The 26,238-nt window shown below is 38.7% G+C and overlaps 1 protein-coding gene across 1 annotated transcript in view; it reads left to right on the top strand.

Annotated features, from left to right (window-relative positions):
- Positions 1–26,238, top strand: part of LOC145348875 (protein diaphanous homolog 3-like) — a 527,933-nt gene that overhangs the window by 41,946 nt on the left and 459,749 nt on the right. Inside the window, exon 4 of the mRNA XM_080196908.1 lies at positions 6,605–6,709. Within this exon, the coding sequence (XP_080053034.1) occupies positions 6,605–6,709 (105 nt within the window). The remainder of the gene's footprint in view (positions 1–6,604; positions 6,710–26,238) is intronic.

The following is a 26,238-nucleotide window of genomic DNA, read 5'->3' as shown; positions in this document are numbered from 1 at the left end:
ACTAAATTATTGCAAGCACAGTTCTTTTGTATTCAGCCCTCATTTAAAAGTCCCTTGTTAAAATAACATCATTTAACTTGTACTGAAGATCTATGCAGACTTCCTTGTCTAATTGTAAAACTAAACCATAAATTTCTTTTCTTGTGTACCCTCAAGTAAACTGCCAAACTTGAGAGGCTCTTACCTTTTTATGGAACATATAGAACATAGAACAGTACAGCACAGTACAGGCCCTTCGGCCCTTGATGTTGTGCCAAGCTATGTCCGAACCCAAGATCAAGCTATCTCACACCTTATCATTCTGGTGTGTTCCACGTGCCTGTCCAATAACCATTTTAAAAGTTCCTAAAGTGTCCGACTCCACTATCACAGCAGGAAATGCATTCCACACCCCAACCACTTCCCTGAGTAAAGAATCTATCTTGGACATCCCTCCTGTATCTCCCACCATGTACCTTTATAGTTATGCCAGTTATTGACTGGATGCTTAATTGGCCCCTCCAGCGAAAACTAGCTCAAATGTGTCTCTTCATAGGAAGAGTTTTTTGTGAATAAACACTAAGGATGGAATTCTCCCAAATAAATTCTAAGTGTTGAATTTGTGGGAAGATTGGAGTAAGTCACACTTCTTTTTCAGTGGGAGTTCACACTAGAATCTCCCAAACTCTATGCAATGCAGAGGCCACCAATGTGAATATCATTAAATTTCAGGGGCGGGGCCTATTGCCACCCAGGAGGCTGAAACGAGTATGCCTCTGTACATGCTGTAAGCCTCCCCAGGATCCCCCACAATGCTATCCCCCCTTCCATCCCAGCCTGCCCTGATCACTGACCTCTTACCTGCCCCCATCGATCCTATTGGCAAAGTGGCAGTGGAAGTCCCCACCCACACAGATTGTCCCCCATGCCCTGCTCCATGTCTGTGGGCAGTGCCAGTGTGCCCTTGGGCAGTACTGGGGGCACAGGCTGGTACTGCCAAGGTGACTATGCCTAGGAGGCATCCCTTCACTCCAGCAGGGCCAGGCCGCTAGTAGCTCGAAGGTGGGGAGCTACTATAAACCCTGCTGGAGTGAAATACTCTAGCGGATGGGAGATGCTAGTGGGCCTGGAGAATTCAGTCTCAGGCCTGCTAATTACATTGAAATTACATTTAAATAAAGATTCAAATTACTGACCTGTCTTCCCACTGGTTTCCAGTGTGGATCTGATGGTGCTGAAAATCTGGCACTGGAAGATGGGAACGCGTGGGTGGGCCACATGTATGCCCAGCCGTGAGATTCTCTCACCTCACTGTGCTAGAAAATTAGCGCAGCGGGATGGGAGAATCAGCCTCTGAAAGTCAATAGGCCATAGACTTTCAATGATTTAAGTAGCCAGCCTCTTGTATTTTATATACTTGACCTCCCTTCACAGACTCCAAATCAGATTCTACGATTTGTTGAACTCCAGACGAATTATATTCTCATTAGCTACCGAGCCTTGATTAAATTTTAATAACTGTCTCTGAATTTCCACAAGAGCGGCCAATGAACCACACATCGAATGTGTGGCTTTGCCTTTTCCTTGAGAAACCTGCCTTGACTTCTGATTAACAGTTGAAATATTGTATTGATTTTTGGCTAGAAGATGATTTCTGGTAAAGCAGCTGGTTTCCTAATCTATGGTGACTGAATAAAAGAAGCCAATAGCAAGCTAATTCTGAACAGAATTACTTTGTTTTAAATTGTAACCATAATTTATCTATTTGTTGCTGTTTGACTTGTGCTTTTGCTGCTTGTATTAAAAAATTGATTTAGCAGTAGCTGTGAATATATGGCCTATTTGACCAGTAATTGGAGAAATCAAGGATTTGTAAAGGTCATTATTTCCATTGAGAACAATGGTAAATTGTTGCTGTCTCTGCGGCCAGCAATCTGGATAATTTATTGCAACCTGTCAAATTATGGCTCCTCAGAGATGGAGAGTTATCAAAGAAGTGTCCCTGATGTTAGAATAAGAAAAAGGTATTTGTATGTGTCCAATTTTCAAGCAGTGATCTCTTGATTGTGGGTTGTGATCTGATAAAACTTGGTTTAATATTCTTAGCTGTTCTTCAACTGAATATTCAGGGAATGTGGAGGATCATTTGAAGATGAACACATTTCAGAATATGCAAGAGGTGTGGAAGCCCTCTATTCAGGTCAAAGGCTTATGTACCAGATTCTTGGAAAAGTCATGCCCAGGGAAGACGCATTGTACTGCTAACTTTCAGGGTATGCAGTTTATTCAATGTGAGTTCTTTGAAATTGTAAGTCTTTTAAAGGTAAAGTCAATGCGCCACAAATATGGCTGCTGAAGGTCAGATGTTTATTGATTTTTAGACTGAAAAAAGTTAACTTATGTTTGAACTTGGTTCAGGAAAGTTGTTAAAATGTACATGACTGTGCGTGCCAGATCCTCCCTTGAAAATATATTCGAAATGTGAGACCATTTGTGAATTTGGTATTTACTGAAATTCAGTATGAATAGCTTTGTCTCGGTGATCTTGGAATCTACAAGCTTGAAACTTACTGATTGTGGAGAAAACAATTTATCACAAGCAGGTGTGAACATTGTGAGTCAAAGGCTTGCAATTTCAAATGCTTTGTGTGTGCAATAGAAGTATTGATCATGTAGTGACATGACTGAGACCGGCTTCAGTTAGCAAATCTTATTATTCCAAGAACCAGTCAGAGCCTAGTCAGTCTGGATATGAACAGACCACAAGGGATCATTCTCCAACCAGAAGAAAGAAATACAAACAGTCAACTCAGTCATTGAGAGAGGAATTCCTCTACAGCTGCAAAAATGTCTGTTTAGAAACTCGACCATGACTTCACCTAGAAACCCAGAGACTTCTCACTTTCATTTAATTCCAAAGAACCACGAGAGTAAACCCACCAAGACCTGCATCACTTGAATGTAAATGTGATTTGCTGCTTGTTATTCTGTTAATCTAAATGCATGCTTTGGCTATATAATTCATCTTGTGTATGTGTGTTTCAGGGAGTGAGTGTTTTCATTGCATTTACATTTGTGCATGTTGTGTGAATAAAACTTCTATCTTCCGATTTTAAACTTATCGGAAAGCTGGTCTTGCATTTGTTATTAAATGCACGACACTCAAAAGGTTTCGAACACCTCATAAAATACATGTCTTGTTTTACACAATCTACAGGTGAGGAGAAAGGGAAAAAGTTATCTTACCATTGCTCTCCTGTTTGGAACAGAAAGCTATGCAATCATGGTGTTTCTTTCTTTCCTGAAAAGAAAAGAAATTGAAATTTCAAAGGTGGCAATTGCAACCACAATTTGATCGGATGTAGAAAAGGGAATCAAAAAGAGAAAAAAAAGTCAAGCGAAAATAAGTGACAGAGATGGTTGAAAGAGAGAGGGAGGTTTGAAGGAAGAGAGAAATGGTTGGGATTAAGAGAATTGAGAGACCAAAGGGGCGAATGAGAGAGAGTGTTCACAAAGGAAGAGAGGAATGAAAGGATAGAGAAAGTGAAGTATGATTGAGATGTGGAGGGGGCAGGGCATAGTTAAAGAAGAAGAGGATCATAAGTGAGAAGTTAAATTAATGGGAGAGGAGAGAATACAGAAAAAGAAAAGGAAAGGGGAGGAGGATCAAAAAGTATAGGAAGAGGAAAACCTGGATACAGCAAGGCAAATAATGAAACCAAAAAATAATAGACCAAAAAGAAGTAGGTTGAGGCAGCAGAGGCGCAAGAAAGGAAGGAAAGCAAACTGGATGGAAGGGAATCAACTTGGCGGGGAGGAAGGAATGCAGCAAAGTAGTTGATGAAGAAGGGCAGTGACATGAATGGGAGAAAGAAGAGGATGCAGGGATGATTAGGACAAAGGGAAAAAGATAAATGTTAGAAGCTAGTGAGATATCTTGTTTGATCAATGGTCTTAAAATGAGCTGGCATTGTTTGTTTAGGCTGAAAGAAGGTACACATTTGTTTGAATCTTAGCTGAAGTTTTGCATATTGTTACTCACTATGCGTGTTGAAATAGGAACAGAACATATTGGAAATATTTGGAAGATGATGGCAACATTATGGGAGTTGCACCATAACTTGCTGAGTATTTCCAGCATTTTCTGCTTGTATTTCCGATTTTCAGCATGAACTTTTTGATTGGTGTCTCGATTGAATGCTGGTCTTTCAGAATCTGCGTTGGCTTTCATTTTATCAAGTGTTTTTTTCCACAATATTGCCAACTGTAAAATCATCCGTAAGCCAGTGTTAATTTAATTTAGAAAGTAAAGATTATTTCAAAAATGCTGATAAATGAGTGGTAAATTGATGCACTTACATTAACATAGCTGAAAGTGGATTTCTCACAAAAATACATATTTTTAACTGGAGTATCTCTTCCATAACCTGTGACTAATCTGATTTTGCAGAATGAAATTGACTTTGAATAAAAATATTGATTGATATGCTAATTATATTGGTTTCTTAGTAATTAAAAAAACAAATCATTTAAAACATGCCTATTAGTTTTCTAGTGCCGGGAGGAAAAAGCTTAATGTTTAAGGACCACCTGAAACACTGGCAAGTGAGTGCAATTAATGGAAATGTGGTTGGTCTAGTGGGAGGGGCACCTTTTTTAAAATTTGTGCATAAAATTGCAGAAGTTTGATTAGCACTGGATATAATTGACAGTTCTGCTTTCTTTACACACTTTCGTTAGTTTTGGGCCAGTAGCATTAAAAAACACAAAGCTAAACAGAAACCCAAGATGAAGATGGCACCGAATGTTTTAGCCCATGTGTTTTTCAGGTATTGGGAGTGGGGAATTATCTTGTGTTAATGGTCCCTTTATAACCCAAGTCCCTCTCTAGTTTGATTTCTTGTACTCAGTTACTGGCTTCAAATAAATCATCATATGACTAAGTTGCCTGGCAGATAAATGTTCAGTTTAGTTTAGTTTAGAACAAGTACAGTGAAGGAAACATCTCTTTGAATAGAATTTGGTTGAAACCCTGGGTTTAGCTATATAATTTGAACCTGTTATTAACTAAAGGATTTTGTTAACCGTAAATTCAACTTTTGGTATAGCGAAGCTGATGAGATAGAAAAAGTTTGAATGCTAAATTTTGCAATTAAAAAATATTAGAACCAGCGGAGCTGTGACCCAAAATGAAAACAAAATGTGAGAAAAATTCTGCAGGCCTGGCAGCCTTTGTGGAGAGAGAAATAAGAATCATGTTCAAAGCCAATGTAATTCTTCTTCAGAACTTGATTTCCACATCTGCAGTATTTTGTATTTATTTTAGAGTTCTGACCTGAGTTGGTTACGCCTCAAATGTAGAGATGCTAAGTTGAACGGGATGTTTGCAATTATTTGGTTGGAAGAGATTTGAAGAGAAAGGTCTGCTGGAAGTCGTGGAAAATGCAAGAAATCTCAATCCTTATACGAATGTTGAAGCAGTATTCGGACTCAGTGGATAGTTGTTTTTTGGCGAATCATCTGGCTTGAGTTTTGGAGTGCAAGTCGAATGGGTGTAGGAGAAAAGTGGATTCAAGAAATTCATTTTAGAATCCTTACAGTGCAGAAGGAGGCCATTTGGCCCATCGAGTCTGCACAGACTATCTGAAAGGGCATCTTACTTGTTAATAACTGGGTTGCCAGATCTAAACAAAAATAAACATGTTACTGGCCTCTACCAAGATTATTGACTTGGGACTCTAGCAGGATTGTGAATTAACAAATTGTGATGGGTGACCTGGAAATCAGCTAAATTTTAGGCTAACAAGTTCACAGTGAATTGCATTAAACATTATGCAAGGCAGGATGGCTGTATCAGTGGTGAAGACTTTAGATATTTGAAGAGGTAAACACATGTCCTGATCTTCATATGTATGCATGCACATAAATGTGTGCACACAACTGTTACGCAGTACATGTTAACTTCTGGCTAAATTAACGTTAAATGATGGAAGGCAAAAAATAGAGTTCACTGTTTTGAACTCTTCACTGTTGTTAGTGGCTGAGGTTTTTTTAGCAGTGGTCCTTTTTCCCCCATTGGAAACACTGCTTTGGGATTATGAAACGTCCTCCAGAATGTCTCTGTTGACTCCAGTTTTTTAAAAAGCAAGTAGAGTTCCTTTCAATTGAAATTTTCTATTTTGTGATGGATTTCTCAATGTAAGAGGGATAGGACTCTAAACTCAAACAGTAGGGAGCAAGCAATGGTCCATTTGCAGATGATGCCATTCACAAGATGATTTGGTTCTTACCTAATGGGAAGCTTTGTTGCAAATAGATTGGTTGCTAGATTTGCCAATATAACAATAGTACATACAGTTCCATCAAATGAAAAAAAAAGTACTTTTTTAGCTGTGAAGCACTGGGAACAACCTGAGAATGAGAAAAGCACAATATAAGGGCAAGCTGTTCTGTTCTTCATACCTCCAGGTCTGTGTTTTAAAACTGCTTCTAAAGGTCACACAAACATGAGGTAGCATCAGTCAGTAGAGGTTTAATGATAGGATTTGTTGTTCGTCATGATTTAATAACGTGGCCATTTATAGCGTTTCAGCAAGTTAACTTAGTTAATTTGTTATCTTCACAGGAAGATATGAACTTAAATGAAGAACGAAAGGCTCCTCTCCGTGAGAAGGACATAACCATTAAAAGGGAAATGGTTGTGCAATACATTGGTGCAACTTCCAATATTGTAAGTAAAATATGAATCTGTTTTTAAATTCTATTTTGTTGTTTTTAAAGAGTCAAGCCAGTTGAATCATAAAGATATTTTGTGTACATCATTCCAGATATTAGCCAGCTGAGCAACTTTAAGTTTTTAACTGAATGCAATTTATGCTTTCTTTGAGTGAAATCAAGTTTTCTAACTAACCTTTTTTAAGCAATCTAACTGTGATCCTCCTGATGCTGCTCTTGGGCAAACATTGTAAAATCATGTTTATATCTCTTGTACTCTTGCTTTTTGTTGGCCATATTCCTGTACTGTATATCCCTTATGATAACATAATGAATATTTTGAAAGAAAATGTTAACCATTTTCCCCAAGTTTAGATGCATTTGTTTTACTTGAGGAACAAATGTTGAAAGACATTTCATGTGCCTCAGAAAAAATGGTTGTAGCTTTATAATAATGTCTCTGATCTCTTGAATGTGAGCAACCACTGACCACTCGCTTTTACTTCAGGAACATGTAATTTCCCTGTCATCAATCTGATTTCTACTTCCAGTCCAAATGATATTCTTTGAAAACAGATTATCTTTCACCCTATTACAGTGGCATGAAATGTATTCTGGGTATTTCATCTGACTTCTGTTGGATAACTCAGTGATGCAAAGGTATATTTATTGTTTGTCCTGATGTATGCGGCTTCTATCCTTAACATACTTAAGAACTATCAGTTCATCAATTTGCCTTTGGAAACCTCAGTTTCCTGCAAGTATCCATAAAGTGAGGGCTGATATTGTAATTGTTGGAAGATATATAAAATGTGGATGATTATTTTTTCAGTTGAAACACAGAAATTAGGAACATGGGTAGGCCATTTGGCTCATTGAAACTGCTCCAACATTCAATGTGATCATGGCTGATCTTCTATCTCAATAAGAAGTCTCACAACACCAGGTTAAAGTTGTGAGACTTCTTACTGTGTTTACCCCAGTCCAACTCCAGCATCTCCACATCACTTCTATCTCAGTGCCATACTCTTGCACGCCCCTGATACCCTTGGCACCTTTAGAGACTAGAAACCATTTGCTCATTTTAATATATTTGCTCATTAAATATATTCAGTGACTTGTCTTCACAGGCTTGTGAGGTAGCGGATTCCACAGGTTCACCACCCTCTGAGTGAAGAGGCTTCACCTCATCAATCTTAAACAGTCTATCCCATGTTCTAAAACTGTGAGCTTTTGTTGTAGAGACCCCCAGCGAGAGGAAATATCATCCCAAATTTAAGTCTGTTGAGCCCTGTCAGAATTTTACATTTTTCAAATGGGTCCCCCCTTATTTGTCTGAACTACAGTGAATATAGGCCTAGATGACTCAATCTCTGCTTGTGTGACAATCCAGTGTTTCAGTTATCAGTCTGGTGAACCTTCACTGCACACTCTTGATGGAAAGTGCATTCTTTCTTAGATAAGATGACCAAAACTGCACTTCAGGTGTGGTCTCACCAAGGTCCTGTACAGATGCAGGAAGATATCCTTACTCAAATCCTCAGCAATGAAGGCCAACTATCTGCTGCCTTAACTGCTTGCTGCACCTGCATGTTTGCTTTCAGTGACAGGTTTACAAGGTTACCCAGATTCTTTTTTTCACATCAACATTTCCCAATCTGTCACCATTTCAACAGGACTCTTTCATTCTCTTTTTTGAAACTGAAGTGGATAATTTCACATTTACTCATGTTGTACTGCATCTGCTTTGTATTTGCCCACTGATTTCAACTTGTCTAAATTGTCTTGAAGTGTCTTTACTTATTCCTCATTAACAATTCCACCTAGTTTTATGTCATCAGCAAACTTGGAATATTACACTCAATTCCCTCATCCAAGTTGATATGTACAATAATAGCTGGGGTCCAAGCCCTGATACCTGTAGTATCCCACTGGTCACCGTCTGCCACATGGTAAAAAGATCCATTTATTCCTACTCTTGCTTTCCTGTCTGCTTTGCAATTCTCAATCCATACCACCAACTTCCAATGCATTAGTTTTGCACATGAATCTCTTAAATGAACTTTGTTAAAAGCTTTATGAAAATCCAAATACATGACATCCACTGGTTCTCCCTTATCTACTCAATAGTTGCATCCTCAAAAATCTGAAGTCGGTTTCTCAAATATGATTTCCATTTCATGAATCCATGTTGACTTTGTCTAATCCTGTTGATATTTTCTAAGTTTCCTATTATTACATTCTTTATAATAGACTCTAGCATTTGCCCTACTAATGATGTTGGGCAAACCAGTCTGCAATGCTATGTTTTCTCCCCTCAATTTTGAAATGCTAGAGTTAGATTTGTCACCCTCCAATCTGCAGAGCTTGTTTCTAGGAAGATGACAACCAATGCATCCACTATCTCCTTGGCCATTTCCTTTAGTACCCTGGAATATAGATTATCAGGCCCTGGGGACATTTAGCTTTTTGTCCCATTAATTTCTCCTGAATCTTTTTTACTATTCCTAATTTCCTTCAATTCCTCCTCCTTATTAGACTCTTGTGTCATTTTCTATGAAGACAAAACTGAAGTAGTTGTTTAATTGCCCTGTCAGATATTTGCCTTCACAAATCTTTTTTTAATATTTATACTTGTAGAATTTTTACAATCTGCTTTTATGTAAGCTTACTATCAAACGCTTATTTTTTTTCCTTTTAATTAATTTCTTGGTCCACCTTTGCTGAATTCCAAACTGCTACCAAACCTCTCACTTGCTGCTTTTTAAAGCAACTTTACATGCCTCCTCTTTAGATTTAATATTAGTGTCCTTAATCTTGGGCAATGTTGATGGCAAAATAACTATTTGGCTCCTGTACTGTGCATTTGCTTCTTTCCCAGTTTCAAATTTTATTTTTATGCATTTCTTTTACATGTCTTCCAGATTTTCACTTTTAACTTTGTCCTTCTGATTACGTGTGGCCTCTCATTTTCTTTCTTCACTTTTGTCTTTTGTCAGATGAATGTTCGTAATATTCTAACTCAAAAATAAAAAACTCAGAAAACTTGATAACTGACAGCACGATGGCACAGTGGTTAGCACTGCTACCTCACAGTGCCAAGGACCCGGGTTCAATTCTGGCCTTGGGTGATTGTGTGGGGTTTGCGTATTCTGCTTGTGTCTGCATGGGTTTCCTCTGGTTTCTTCTCACGGTCCAAAGATGTGCAAGTTAGGTGGATTGTTCCACCTAAATTGCCCTTTTGTGTCCCAGTATGTGTGGTTTAGTTGGGGGAGGAGGCAGGGGGTTATGGGGATAGAGCCTGGGTATGACGCTCTGCTGAAGAGTCAGTGCAGAACTGATGAGCTGAATGGCACCTCCTGCACTGTAGGGGTTCTATGATTATATGATAACTGCTCAAAAGGATGTGGCTGGGATATAATCAATTCGTTCATTTTTTTCAAGTCGATAGCTACCAATCCAAAACTAGCAGGTAACACAATAATCTGATGGGATAATTGAATAAATATTTGAAGGGGGTGGGGGGGGTAGATTTGCAGGTTTGCAGGGAAATAGCAGAGATATCGAACCAGATTTTAAAGAGACGGTGCTGGCATGATGAATTTAGAGGCTTTGTTTTGTGATATATCATGCAAGGATTCTATGAATAATCCTCTGAAATTGCTTTGAGTTGCCGTCTTGAATTTTTGATGCTCATGTAAGTAATGTAATTTTTAAAAACTCTTAAAAGCAAATATAACCTTCCTTAGAAATGGTTAATTCTTAAAAGAATTGCAAGTCCCTGAAGTTGGTCCCTTTGAGGAAAGCTAAGGTCTGAAAGGAATATTTCCATGTAGCTTGGTTAGGTTTCTTTGCTTTCTTTCTGAAAATATTTGGGTCCATCTTAATTCTGGGAAACCCCTTCCTACTTTGTATGCATTGTTCTCCCGATATGATGCACTCCTATTTTTCTTTCGGGATTAACCTACCTATAGTCTTAACTGTGCCCATGATTAATCCTGGCTCGGGATACCTGATTGCAACAAAAATTTGATTTTACTATACTTGGCCCTAATTGTAATGTAGGTCAACCAATCAGAAAACCTATCAAGTAATTTGAGTAATGTGTTTTGATAAACTGTGCACAAGTCTTGCAAGGAAGATAGGAACATAGCAAAATTCATAAACAAAAGGAGGCTATTCAATCCATTATACCCATATTTTTGGAAACCATTATCCAGCCCAATCCCACTTTCTAGCTTTTGTTCTAAAAACCTGTAAATTGTGATATTGCAAGTGCATATCCAAGTGTTTTTACATGTGATGAGGATTTCTGCCTTTTCCATCCTTTCAAGCAATGAGTTTCACGTCCCTACCATGTTCTAGGTGAAAACATTTCTCTGTAGCTTCACTCTAATCCTTTGGCCAGTTATTTTAAATCTATGCTTACTTCCCATAGCAGAGGTATCAATAGGCTCTTCCTATTCTCTCCGTCTTGGTGCTTCATGATTTTATGCAGCTCAATTAAATTGCAGGAAAACAGTCTCAGTTTATCTCACATTGTTTCATTGGGGAAGGTTGGAGAGGCTAGGTTTGTTTCTATTAGAGCTTAAAAGAGTTAAGAGGCAACTTGATCAAAACCTTTAAGATTCTGAGGGGTAGTGACAAGATGGATGTGGAGAGGATGTTTCCTCTTGTTGGAGAAGCCAGCTTCTGATTAGACAAGCAGTTTCATAGCAATTTTCAAAATTTATACATCAGCCACTGGATTACCATTTTCAACAAACATTCTTTACTTTTCAGTTCTTTTTTTTTTGTAAATAAACCCAAGTGCTATATTTGCTTTCCTTGTAAACCTGTGTCACTGCTTCTGCTGATTTGTGTGTTTATACTGCCAAGCATCTTTACTGCTCTACCCTATTTAGCTACTTATTTTTGAGGTAATAATGGAATGCTTTTTTTTTCTTGACAAAATGTAATACTTCACAATTATGTATTGAAATTACTTTACCAATTACATGTCCATTCAGCAAGTTTGTTTTAGAGGTGCTTGTAACTTGTTGCCGTCATCTGTATTGACTATCGCACCCCCAATTTGGTGTCATCTGCAAATTTAGAAATTGTTTTATATTTAAAAGTCCAAATCATTAACGTAAGTTGTGAACAACAGTGGTGTCAGCATTGATGCTGATGGAACCTCACTTCCCACTCTGCCTGTGCATTTTACTCTTAGTCATGAGGACAATTAGCTAGCCATTCTGCTACTTGTCCTGAAGCCACATTCTCTGTTATATGACAGTCTTTGACAGTCTAGATTTCATCTAATTGAATGTTGTGGAATATCTATTTTATTGCACTGAGGTCCGTTTTTGACCTCAATTGCATTATGACATCACGTTCTGGATGAGTTTATCCAAAATCTATCTTGAGCCTAAGTCACCAAGGCCATAGGGCAATTGTCTAAGTGAGTCTCCAGGAGTTGATGGCATTCCTCCTGAGGTATTTATGTGGTTAGGAAACTCACTATCCTCTTCTACTTAATCTGGAACCAGGCCATTGTGCTACAAGGTTACAAGACTCCTTATATAACTCATCTGTGCAGTTGGAAGAGAAACATCTGTGACAATCATTTTGATATTTCACTTCTCTGTTCAGTAGAAAAATTTCTTATCAGGGTTATTCTCAACAGTCCGCCATTCGTCTTACAGACTTGGTGTACCTGGAATCGCAGTGTCACTTTTGTGCTCAACAAGCAATGGGTGACAATCTTGTCAAATTCAAGGAAAGCCTCTCGGTTCCAACAATGACTTCTAAATGACTTCTAATGTTTGTTGTCTTCACAAAGATCATTGGCAACATAAACTGTGGAGGCTTGTGGAACACACTATACAAATATGGCTGTCTACAGATAATCAGGGTCATCTGCTTATTTGATGATGGCCTGATGGGCAGTGTAATACAAAATCGTGCCTCATCAGATGCCTATCCTACCTCCAATGGCAGCAAGTAATGTTGGTCACGGAATCTGTTCTGTTTGCTATCTACTTTTCGACCATCCTGTTGTATGAGTTCAAATATCTTGATGTTGAATTACACATTCGCTTGAAGATTGATGGCAACTTCTTCTCACGCTCAGGACTCGCACAAAAATCATAACACAGCCACTAAGTGAGTTCTTGTTTGCTATCATGGTACACCAAGCCCCAGAATACTTCAGTTTTACAATAAATCTGAAGAAGACAGAAATTTTGTGTCAACCTTCAACCCATTGTCACAATCATCAATACGTCCCTTAAGTCAGTTCAGAAGTTCTGCTATTTTGGAAGTACCCTCCTATAAGATTCTTAAACTGGGTATCTCATGTCCCTTGTAAGTTCTGGACCCCATAATAATATCAATGATATGAAGCAACTTTGGATATAATTTCCATTTTAATTGGAAAACCTTTCATTGACACACAAAGTAGTAGTATACTTAAAACAATACTTGCTTAATAAGACCTGTATACTGGTCTTTCTGGGTTTGTCAGGCCGTTGAACTGACCAAGTTAGGTTTCCCAGGCTGCAGCATTGATGTCCTTTTGGGCTATGCCTTTTATATCCCTTTCTAATCCTGGTCTCTTGACATGTAGGATAATACTGAATCACCCATTTGTGTTTCAGTGCCTTATCAATCCCACCACAGTGCTGCAGGACCACCTGCGTGTGGACATTTCCTGCTCTCAACAGCAGGATGTCTTTTGGGTGCGTACCGCAATCCACGTCTTGATATGACATGAAAAAAAGCCATTACATATATTCATTGCCTATGAGAGAGTTATTGTAGACAATGTATCTAGGTGCAATTAGTCTGAGACATTAATGGCATGGCCATATGTGTGTCCCTGTTCAGTTAAACTGTCTTTATTTTGAAGAAGTCCAGTATTAACCTGTTTTTGGTCAGAGTTCTTCTTCCTTTTGTCCTAGTGTCCTTCTTACTCCATGCTCCTCCCACCCAGTGAGCTGCACATGCTGATCTACATCATAACTGCAGTACACTTTACTTAGAAATAGAACGGGATATTAAAAATATTTGTAGCATTACAAGATGTATCAAAAAGCCTTGCATTCCTCTATAGTGCCATGGTGTTATCACCCATCACCTGGCTAAAGAAAGCTGAACATTTGATTAGGCTTGTCAACAGATTTTGGACAGAACATGTCTCAAAATAAAGATCAAAATCCACCAGGTAATGATTCTCATGCCATTCCTGTATGGGTGCAAGGCATTAACAACCCACTGATGTCTCACAAAGCAGCTAGATGCCTTCCACCTTTGCCGTTTGAGATGCATTTGCAATATCAAGTAAGATGGTACATTGGGTTGGCCATGTCATTTGCAAGGAGGATTCCTGCATTCCAAAGTGATTTTCACAGCCAGTTGAGCACAGGAATCTGCACTACAGTATGTCCAAAAGTCAAATATGAAGGTATTCTGAAAATAATTCCCAGAACCTGTAAATTGAAGCCTAATACTTGGGAAAGAAAATCACCAAAGGCAGACGCAATCGGATAAGTTTCTATCAGCAAGCAGTCTCAGAGAGCCAGGTCCAAACAAGGCAAGCGAGCATGCTGCAAAGCCAGTGCTTTCACTCTCACATCTAACAGTGACAACATATCTGCAAATCAAAATTTGATTTAATATCATGTGTAAGGCAACATCAACTGAGATGGCAAATAGTTAGTCTCTTTGCTGAACATGCATCCATCAAAGCAATTGTCGAATCCATGTGATTTGCTTACGTTGTTAATGGCTCCTCACCTCAGAAACTTGTCCCTTTCCTTTTCAAAGTCACCACTGTTTCCCCTTCAAATAAAATTGACCCATCCATCCTTTTCAACTATCCTCCATCTGTATTCTAGTTTTTTAAAGACTTGATGAACATGTCATTGGCTTCCAGTTCTGTACCTATCTGTCAGAAAACTTACTATTCAAATCTCCTCAATCTGACTTCTGCCCTTGTAGTATCACTGAGCTTCAAGTTATGTTCTCTGTGACTGCAAGCTTCATGCCATGATTATCACATCGTGATCTCCTTGTTTCTCTTGATCTTCATCTTTCGCCATTGCTGGTTCTCTATTTACATATTTCCATCGCTTTTACATGTTTCCAATCATAACTGCATTTAAACGTCCTCCCCAATGGTCTTTCTTCCATATTATCATCTTTACCTCTGCAATCCTTCAAAAAACCAGAGATTGCTCAAATAAAAAGTTTGAATTGGAATTTGATAGAATTTTGCTTGCCAAGGTCTTTAATAGATATAGAACTGAGCTGCCTTAATGGAGCTGGGATACACATCAGTCATGACCTTATTAAATGGTGGAGAAGTGAATGATCTCCGATCCAATGGTTTGACTGGTCTGTCCTTGGTTTCTTTCTGTTTCTTGTCTGTATGCTACCTGTTGTTTTCATAATCAGCAGGTACAGAGTCTCTTGAAACTTTTTTGTTCTGTACCTCCCACTCCGATTTTCTATTCTTAATCACATTATGTAGTCCTGAGAGTTTTAGTTTCCCATATGTCCTCCTTTTATGCCCTGTGATTACTCGTTGATGTATAATCTGTCTTGATCCCATTCTTTTGGAATGACTGCTCAAGACTATTGTTATTCAACTTCACATTCACACAAATGTGTGACTTCACTATTTTCTACATTAGTCATTTCTGAAAGCTCAAGATTTACAAATTAAGAATAGTTCTGCATCATGTGCCTGTGCTTTCAAGGTGCTGTTCTGAGATTATCTCAAGTGAACTAGTGAAAGAAGAGAGTGAGAGAGGTAGAACATTATCGAACGAGCAGAATGTACTTTTCACGTGTAAAAGAGTTTGCTAATCACTTTGGTTTCACGCCACAAGAACATAAGAACATAAGAAATAGGAGCAGGAGTAGACCATTGTACAACATTGTACAATTATTCATAACTGTTTATAGAATGCTAATCATGCACATTGGAGTCCAATTTGTTGATAATCCAAACTCTCTTTCACTTGTTTTCCTAATTTTTGTGGCTTTTCTGTATTTTCAGTCTGTCATCTCACATCCTATTTAGTTTTAAGTCATTTGCAGCAGGACAAATTTTATACTCTTTCTTCAGTTTGACTTTGTTGACTCTGTTGTCTTGCTGACTCAAGGTTGTCTTGTACACTCAGCTATCAATTTACAAGTTAATGTAATATTCAAAAAATTGGAATCTGCAGAGCAGTGAGTTGTATATTCAGTCCAGTGTACATAAAATCATTTCTATGCAACCAAGTTCTTATTTTAATATAAGAATAGCTGACTGTTGAAAACTGCATGATGTGCAAATGTTGAATCTACCAGTAAATAAATTTTCCTTAAATGTTGTTAAATTTTGAAACTTGACATTGTGGTTTCCATTTCAAGGCTAGTAATTAAAACTCCCTTTTGGGTTGACTGATTGTGTAGCAGAAGACTATTGCACATCATTTCTGAAAGCCTCAACATCTAAAATCTTGAGTGTCTTTAGGTTAGGTTATTAAGAAAACCAATTCACTGTTAGCCTTGACTTCTCAGAACATTCATCTATGAAAAGCCTGTTATGACAGATGATTGAAGAAAGATGGATGCTCTTTGTTGCAGCGATGCAGTTCATGTTCCTTGTGTCCCATTTCTAGCAGCCTGTACATTTTTAATTTGGCACATTCACTAATTAATATGATGACCCATTCTGCTTAATTTTACAAATATGAGCAACTACTAGTTTCAATACTGCAATTAGCACTTGAAGAATTTTTTTTTAAGGTCAGTAGCCATTTCTGTACCTTCACAGCCCTGAACCCTCAGGCAATTAAACATATATCTTCATACAGTCATCAATTGTTGGCAAAGCTTAATGCTCAAGATAAAACCTGTTAATAGAGACTGTTTTGTCATAGTGACCACTGTTTTAATTTAGCTGCATTTTGGAAATGCAGGTATGCATTTGATGTCAAATGAATTCTGGGGATTTTGGGTAGCATTATGGTTTTGTATACCAGTGTCCTTCTCGACCAGACAACGCAATTTTATCAAATGCAATTGTAATACTTAGATAAAAGCAAAATACTTTGGATGCTGGAATCTGAAACAAAAACAGAACATCTCACCTGGTCTGACAGCATCTATGGGGAGACAATAAGCCAATGTTTCGAGTCAGGATGACTCTTTGTCAGAGCTGAACTTACATGTCATTCTGATGAAGGGTCATTCTAAATTGAAGTGTTGGCTCCATTCTCTCTCCATAGATGCTGTCAGACCTGCTGAGATTTTCCAGCATTTTTTTTTTGTTGCAGGTGTGTCTGAGATTGAATCAAAACACTTGATTGCAGAGATGAGTGAAAAAATTCAAGAATATGTCTTGTACAAATAATGGATTTTTTATAATTGGTTAAATTTTTAATAGGTAGCAAAACCACAATGATATAAATAAAATCAACAACCAGCTATTTTGCTTCCCTTTGTATAAAGCACTTAAGGCTACAGAACTATAAGATTCAATTTACCTTTTTCCCTGCTTTTGGGAGCATATGTGACAGGTTGAATAAGTGAAATTCATGTCTAATCAGGATCTGTTTTCTAGCAGACTGACTTCCTGCTGAATATTACAAGCTCTGACACAGACCCAGATGAGTTGAGAAAGGTGAGATCACAGCAACAGTACTCAATAGTTGTGGTCTCCATATTCAAGGAGGGAAATAGTTGCATTGATGGCTTAATAAGGCTGAAGATATAACTGAAGCATTTGCAACGCTCTTCTGCCAGAAATGCCAAATGGTTAATCCATCTCTGCCTCCTCTGGAGGTCTCCAGATTACAAATGCCAGTGTTCAGCCAATTTGATTCACTCCACACATCAATAAATGGCTGAAGGCACGAGATACTTCAAAGACTGTGGGCTCTGACAATCTTTCAGCATCAGTAATGAAGACTTTTGCTCCAGAATTTTCTGTACCTTTTAACCAAGCTATTCTAGTGCAGCTGCAATACTGACATTTATCTGGCAACATGAAAAATTGCCCAATTATGTCCTACACGCAAGAAATAGAACAAATCAAACCAGGTCAATTACCGCCCCATTAGTCTACTCTTGATCTTCAGCAAAGTGATGGAAGGATTCACCAACTAAATGGTGCTTACTCAGCAATAATCTGTTCATGGACACTCAATGTGGGCTCTGCCAGAGTTTCTGACTTTGTTACAGCCTTGGTTCAAACATGGATGAAAAAACTGAACGCCAGAGGTGAGGTGAGGTGCCTTTGACATAAAGGCAGTATTTGTTTTAAGTATTGTATCAAAGAGCCCCATCAAACTAGAGTCAATGGGAATTGGGGGAAACCTTCTGCTGGTTGGAATCGTTCCTGGCAGGAAAATGGTTGTGGTGATTGGAGGTCAATCATCACAGCTCCAGGACATCATTGCAGAAATTCCTCAGGGTAGCGTCCTAGGCCCAGCTATCTTCAGCTGCTTAATCAATGACTTTCCTTCTGTCATTTGGTCAGAAGTGAGGATGTTTCTCTGATGACTGCACAATGTTCATTATCAGTTGCAACTTCTCAGATACTGAAGCAGTCCAAATGCAGCAAGACCTGTTCAATATCCAGGCTTGGGCTGACAAGTAACGTTCAAGTGACACAAGTGCCAAGCAATGACCATCTCCAACATGAGAGGATCAAACTATTGCCCCTTGATATTCAATGGCATTACCATTTCTGAATCCTCCGTTATCGACGTCCTGGGGTCACCTTTGACGACTGAACTGGACTAGTTGTATCAAAATTGCGGCTACCAGAGCAGGTGAAAGGCTTGGATTCCTGTGGCAAGTAACTCACGATCTGACTCCCCACAGCCTGTCCAACAATTACAAAGTAGAAGTAAGGAGTGTAATGGAATGTTCTCCACAGGTCTGGAAGAGCGCAGCTTCAACAACAGTCGAAGTTTGACACCATTCAAGATGAAGTAGCCCACTTGAATGCTCCCCTCCCACAAACATTCAAATCCTCCACGACTGACAGTGTTAGCTGTATGTTTCACAGGAACTTACCAAGGCTACTGATGCGGCACCTTCCAAACACAAGACCACTGGAAAGACTAGAACAGTAGATACGTGGGGACACCACCACCTGGACATTTCCTTCCAAATCACTCACCATCTTGACTTGGAAATATATACGGTTCCTTCATTGCCACTGGGTCAAAATTCTCCAATAACCCTATCTAACAGTACTGTGAGTGTACCGATACCTCAGGGACCAAAGCAGTTCAAGAAGGCAGCTCACCACCACCTTCTCGAGGGCCCCTATGGATGGGAAATGAAAGTTGGCCTAGCCAATGATGCCCACATTGCATAAATGAATTTAAATAAATGTTCCGAGAGTGTTTATTCTTGGGATGAAGGGGCTGTTTCATTGGAATTTAGAAGAACAAAAGGTGGTCTTATTGAAAAATATAGGACTCTGAGGATCTTTTTGAGTCGATGCTGAGAGATTGTTTCCCCTCGTGGGTTAATTCAGAATGATTGGTCATCAATTCAGCACTAGGATGGAGATGAGGAATTTTTCCACTTTTGTTCTGAATCTTTGGAATTCGCTTTGTATCAAGAAATGAAGATTTATATTTACCCTTACAGAATCTGTGATTGAGATCATAACAATTCATGAATACATGGAGAGCACCTTTTTTTTTAAACACAATCAAAGAACATGGCTGCATTTCAGATTGTGTTCTTTGTTTTGTAATGGTAGATTTTAATTTTCACACAGACTAATATTCAGGGTAGTTTTCCGAAACAAAATATCTGAGAGCTGACAAGGGAACGGACCATTCTAGATTTAGTAATGAGCCAACATCCAGAGACAAAAAACATTGATTGGGGTGGTATACACACCACCATTACCACTACCAAACAGTAGTAGGACTGTTAGGGAAAAGCAGTGGACAGGGAAGCAGAGATGCATGTGTAAAGGAGCATTTGTGAAAATAGGCACCTTTAATCTGCATATAGATTGGGAGAGTCAAATGAGGGACGGTTCAATCGAGGAGGAATTTCTGGGGTGCAAACAGGATGGTTTTCTCAAAGAATACATAGAGGAACTAATAAGGGATCAGGCTATATTGGACTGAGTGTTGTGCAATGAGAAAGGACTCGTTGGCAATCTAGTTGTGAAAGAATGCTTGGGGATGAGTGACCATAATATGGTAGAATTCTTTGTCAAGGTGGACAATGTATTGATTTTGAGACTAGGGTCCTGAATCTCAATGAAGGTAACAATGATGGTATGAAACATGAATTGGCTATGACGGACTGGGAAACATTACTGAAAGGAAAGGCAGTGGACAGGCAATGGCAGGTATTTAAAGAATAATAGGTGAATTCCGGAAGTTGTTTGTTTCTGTTTGGTGCAAGAATGGTAAGGGAATTGTGGCTAAACCATGGTTTACAACAGAAATTAAGAGAGAGTATCAGATTCAAGGAAGAAGCATACAAATTGGCAAGAAAAAGCAATAGGTCTGAGGATTGGAACGAGTTTAAAAGTCAGCAAAGGAAGACCAAGGGATTGATTAAGAAGTGAAAAATGGAGCAAGAAAGTAAGCTCGCAGGGAACATGAGAACTGACTATGAAAGTTTCTCTGGATATGTAAAGAGAGAAAGATTGATTAAAAATGAATGTAGGCCCTTACAGACAGAAACAGGAGAATTCATAACGAGGAATAAAAAAATGGCCGCGGAATTAAATTTGTACTTTGCTTCAGCCTTTACAAAGGAAGATATAAATAATTTGTGAGAAGTACTTAGAGAAACATGTTTTAGTGAGGAGCTGAAGGAAATAGAGAAATGGTTTTGGGGAAATTGATGGGATTGAAGGTGACTAAATCTCCAGGTCTGATAATCTTCATCCCAGAGTACTTAAGGAAATGGCTATGGAAATATTAGATCCATTGGTGGTTACTTTTCAAAATTGTTTGGACTGTGGAATAGTTCCTACATCTTGGAGGATAGCTAATGTAAGCCCGCTATTCAAAACGGGAGGTAGAGAGAAAGCAGGGAACTATAGACCAGTGAGCTTAGCATCGGTACTTGGGAAGTTGCTAGAATCCGTTATCAAGGATTTCATAACCCAGCATTTGGAAGGCAGTGGTATAATCAGACTAAGTAAGCATGGATTTCCAAAAGGGAAATCTTGCTTAATGAATCTATTGGAATTTTTTGAGGATGTAACCAGTAGAGTTGACCAAGGAGAATCAGTGGATGTGATTTATTTAGATTTTCAGAAGGCTTTCGACAAGATCTCAGATAACAGACTACTATGTAAAGTTAAAGCACGTAGAATTGTAAGTCGAGACTTGGGGTTCCACACGGGTCTGTGCTTGGACCCCAACTGTTTACATGATATGTTAATGATTTGTAAGAGGGAACTGAAGGTATTATCTCCAATTTTGCAGATGATACAAAGTTGGGTGGGAAGGTGAGTGTGAGGAGGATGCAGAGATGATTTGGACAGACTGAGTGTGTGAGCATCTGCATGCAGATGTAATATGATCTGGATAAATGTGAGGTCATCCACTTTGGTAGCAATAATAAGAAGACAGATTATTACCTGAATGGGTGTAAATTGAGAGAGATGGATACTCAATGAAACCTTGGAGTTCTTGTGCATCAGTTGCTGAAAGTAAGTGCGCAGGTGCAGCCAGCAGTAAAGAAAGCAAATGGTATGTTGGCCTTCATAGCGAGAGGATTTGAGTATAGGGATGGGGTGTTTTGCTGCAATTCTACTTTCCACATTCTTCTGTTGGGAAAAAGATAGCAAAGTCTGAGGTCATGTATCAACCGATTCAAGAATAACTTCTTCCTTGCTGCCATCAGATTTTTGAATAGACCTATCTTGCATTAAGCTGATCTTCCTCTGCACCCTAACTATGGTTGTAACACTACATTGTGCACTCTTCTTTCCTTCTTTGTGAATGGTATGCTTTGTCTGTATAGCCTGCAAGAAACAATTCTTTTCATTGTATCCTAATACATGTGACAATAATAAATTAAATTCAATTGTATAGGTTGTTGGGGAGGCCTCACCTGGAGTATTCTGTGCAGTTCTGGTGTCCTTGTCTGAGGAAGGAAGTCCTTGCCATAGAGGGAGTACAGTGAAGGTTTACCAGGCTGATTCATGGGATGGCAGGTCTATCATATGAAGAGATTTTAAGTCGGTTAGGATTATATTCACGAGTTTGGAAGAACGAGAGGGGTCTCATAGAAATTTATAAAATTCTAACATAGTTAGACAGGGCAGATTCAGAAAGAATGTTCCCAATGGTGGGGGGAGTCCAGAACGAGAGGTCATAATTTGAGGATAAGAGGTAAATCTTTTAGAACTGAGGTGAGGAGAAATTTCTTAACCAGAGGATGAAGAATGTGTGGAATTCACTACCTCCGACTGTAGTTGAGGCCAAAATGTTGTCTGATTTCAAGAAGAAATGAGCTATAGCTCTTGGAGCTAAAGGGATCAAGGGATATGGGAGAAGGGGAGCCAGGGTATTGAATTCGACGGTCAGCCATGACCAAGATGAATGGTGGAGCAGGCTTAAAGGGCCGAATGCCTACTCCTCCTTCTAGTTTCTATGTTTCTAAGTAATTAATTTGTCTGATTTTATTTTTGAACATGGATGACAGGAACGTAGGAACTTAGGAATTAGAAGCAGTAGTAGGCAAATTCAGCCTTTTGAGCCTGCTCTGCCATTCAATCAAATCATGGCTGATCTCTCCCTGGTCTCAAATCCACCTCCCCACCTGTGCCTCACATCCCTCTTTCCCTTTTTTAAAATTATAAATATATCAATCTCCTTCTTGAAACCATTCAATGATTCTAAAGCATTGTACCTAATGTTGATTTGGATGTATACTCCTGTTTAATTGATGCTAAGCTGATGTACTGGAATGCTCTACCTAACTGCATTGTGGATTCATAGAGTTGCACCTGGTCAATGAGAAAACCTTCAATTAACCTTTGAGAGTCAATAATTGTGCCTGGTCAATTGATGTGAGGAGTTACTGAGTGATATAAATCCATGTTGCTGTTGTCATCTGTTTTAACAAGTTTCAGTAATGGCCTGCATGTCTTTGTCATTAACTTCATGCCTTTATTATATTTTTTATACATTTCTTGTTTACGTAATGTATTTTGTTGAAATCTGTTGGACTTTATTAGATAAACGTCTTGATAAATGGCACTGAGCCAAACTGACCAAGAAGGTCCAAGATTCATTTTCTGCGGTATTCTCGGTTAGTTGATCTCAGTTGCAACAATGGCAGAGAATTCAACTGGTTTCACGTAAATTGACTCTGACTCTGACTGGGAAATGCAACTGCGTGATGAGGAGAGGGTTAGGATTGGCTGTGTCTCAAGATCAATGACAAAATGATGATGCGGCCATGGCTGAAGTGAAAATAATATAGTAACTTCTGATAAACAGCAGATTCAAATATTGCTGCTTGAATTACGCCTCTGCCTTTTGCGAAAACAATATTTTGCTGTTTGCCTCACTACTGATATGTGTTGAACACTGTGAAATTGATGTATTTACATGTTAGATACAAACTAAAATTGTCTCAGCAAATTAAGTATTTGTCACTTCAAGTACAAGCTCCCTTCTAATGAATTAAATGTTAATTACTGCAGGCCAATCTTTTTGGGATTAATATTTCACTATTGAAAATGGGGAGTCAGCTTCCTAAAAATTAGAAATGTTGTCTTTTTACTTTGCTCAATGCAATCTTTCTTTCTCTCCTCGTTCAACTCTGAATTCATCCGCTTTTGTTTACACTTCCTCTCAGTCCCGTATTGTTTATCTCATGATTCTTATTCTGGTTAGTTATGAAATCCTGGTCGACTCACCCAGTTTTCAGATACCCTTTTATTTCGCTTTATGTTATCAGATCTGAGTTTCAGCAACTTGCTTAACAGAAGTTTATGATAATCGATGTAGGACTTTTGTTTATTCCTTGCATCTTTCTTGGGGGAAAGTGTGTGTTTGTGTGGTTCTGAGAGCGATTAGTGTTGCTCAGAAGGTGCTCATCTACCTTTGGGTGAAGAAATTCAGTTTTTGCAGGTTGATGTTGTGGATTTGCCTGGCCCTCCCAGTGGCATGCTGGTCTCCACAGATACATCAGATCTGGCCTTTGCAAGGGAGGTCTGAAGTCAGCAGGAGACATAGTGTGTATGATCTCCATTTTCCAGTGCTTCTACTCCATTGATTTTTTTACACACATCCCAGACAAGCTGAGCCCAACACTGATGATTCTCTAAGTTGCTAAGTGAAATGAAATCTGAAATCAACCAGATGTTTACAGCCCTCATATGGAAATCAAATAGAGGGAGGTTCCACTGAATGAGAAATAGATCAATTTGGTGCCTATTTTCATGAAAGATCAGAAGACATATTAGTAACTGTAACTACTTCATCATAGCACCTTTAAGGTATTAAAACTTCCCAAGGCAATTCAAAGACAAAACAAAATGGAAAATAACATTCGACACTGCAACATAGAAAGATATTTCAGCTGTTGATCAGGAACTTGGTCAAAGAGGCAGGTTTTAAAGAGTGTTTTAAAGGAAGACAGAGAGACAGAGGTTTAGGGAGGACATTCTGGTGTTTAGAATGTAACACCACCAAGGCCAATATTAGAGCAGTGCAGGAACATGAGGGTTGTAGGGTGATTGTAGTAATATGGAAGGGTGAATTCATGGAAGAATCTGAAGACAAGGATCAGAATTTTGAAACTAAGGCATTAATTGTATTTAATTGTATGCAAGTGGTAGATCTTAACTTGATGGTCATTTGAGCACCCTATAAATTGACTTGGGCTAAAACTATGTTGTTGGGAACAGAGGTATATGCTTGCATGTATAACTCTAAGTAAATATAAAAATATGTATAATTTTGTATCTAAATATGAAAATGTGAATAGATTGGTTCCAGTTATACCTTTAACCAAATGGCTTTCTTGGTCAGAGTACATTAGCAGAGAATGGTTGCCTGAAGGCCAGGATTGGTGCGAAGGAAAAAACAACTTGGACAGAAAACAAAATTCTAGGTGCCATTGTGAAAAGTGCAGAAAGCAAGTGTAAACTTGTTGGGCTATGATTATTCTTCTATGCTCTCTGTCTGAACTGCATGAAAATTGGTACAGTCAAGATGCTGGCATACCAATAATTCAGATGTCCAGTCCAATTTTCTGGGGCATGGGTTCAAATCCTACAATAGAAGCTGCTGGCATTCAAATTCAATTAATACATCAGGAATATTAACATAAAACCTAGTTTCCATAATGGTGACCATGCTAATGCATCTGGTTGACTAATTTTCTTAAGGGAAGAAAATTTGCCATTCTTACCAGGTCTAGCCTACAGGTGACTCCTGACCCACAGCAACGTGGTTGACTCTTATCTGCCCTCTACAATAGTCTAGAAAGTCTCTCAGCTGAAGAGCAATTAGAATTGGGCAACAAATGTTGGCCTTGCTGGCAATGCCCATATACCATGAAAGAATAAAAAAAAATGAAGAGATATGTGGACACTGGTTATGTCCCCACCAAAGAGCAAATCAGCTACATTCTTGGCATTGTTACTTTCTAACAGAAGTCAAATCAGAAGGAATGTGTTTTGTGAGCTATATGCACCTCAGTTGGATAATGTTAGCATATTTACAAACAAAATGATTCGTTAAATGTTACGAGACATTGGTAGACTTGATTGATTTAATTCAAAAGCTTGGACAAAGGATATGCAATTTAGAGATCTTTTTATGCTACTGAAGCTCAAGTCATTGGTTTGCTAAGCTCCTGGTCCTAACTGATCAGTTTTCAGAGAGGGGAGACTCTGTTGGACCAGATGTGTGCCACCTTGGAAAAACTTCCTGATTTAAACAGTAATTTCCTTCAGTCTTCATGGAAGAATGGGGAAATTCTGCATTTACACAAAGAATGGAGAACTCAGTGATAATGTCAGGTTTTTGAATGGTGCCGGTACAAAAAACCGGTGTCAAAAATGGAATGTTCGAGGCAGGCAGAATGCAAGAGGATTTGAGTACAGGAGTACTCAAATGTCTTGCTTTATTTGTAGAGAACCTTGGTTAATTTGCACCTGGAGTATTATGTACAGTTTTGCTCCCCTTGTCTAAGGGAGGGTATCCTTACAAAGAGTGAGTGCAGTGGAGATTCACCAGCTCAATTCCTGCAATGATGTGACTGTCTTATGATGAGAAATTGAGGAGAGTGGGCATGTATTTTCAAGCGTTTTCAAGCATTTCCAAGAGGGAGAAGTGATCTAATTCAAAGGTGCAAAAAGGAGGTTCATCTAGAACCAGGAGACCACAGTCTCAGAATAAGGGGCAGGCCATTTAAGGCTGAGCTGAAGGCAAATCTCTTCATTCAGAGGACAGTGAACCTGTGGAATTCTCTCCCCAGGAGGGTTGTGGAATCTCAGCCATTAACTCTGTTCAAGACTGAGATCAATAGATTTCTACATACTAATGA

Source organism: Carcharhinus amblyrhynchos, chromosome 10 (genome assembly GCF_965287045.1).
Source record: "Carcharhinus amblyrhynchos chromosome 10, sCarAmb.v2.hapA, whole genome shotgun sequence".
Lineage (NCBI taxonomy): Eukaryota > Metazoa > Chordata > Chondrichthyes > Carcharhiniformes > Carcharhinidae > Carcharhinus > Carcharhinus amblyrhynchos.
The sequence above is the reverse complement of the archived record's forward strand: the minus strand, read 5'-3'. Positions and strand labels throughout refer to the sequence as shown.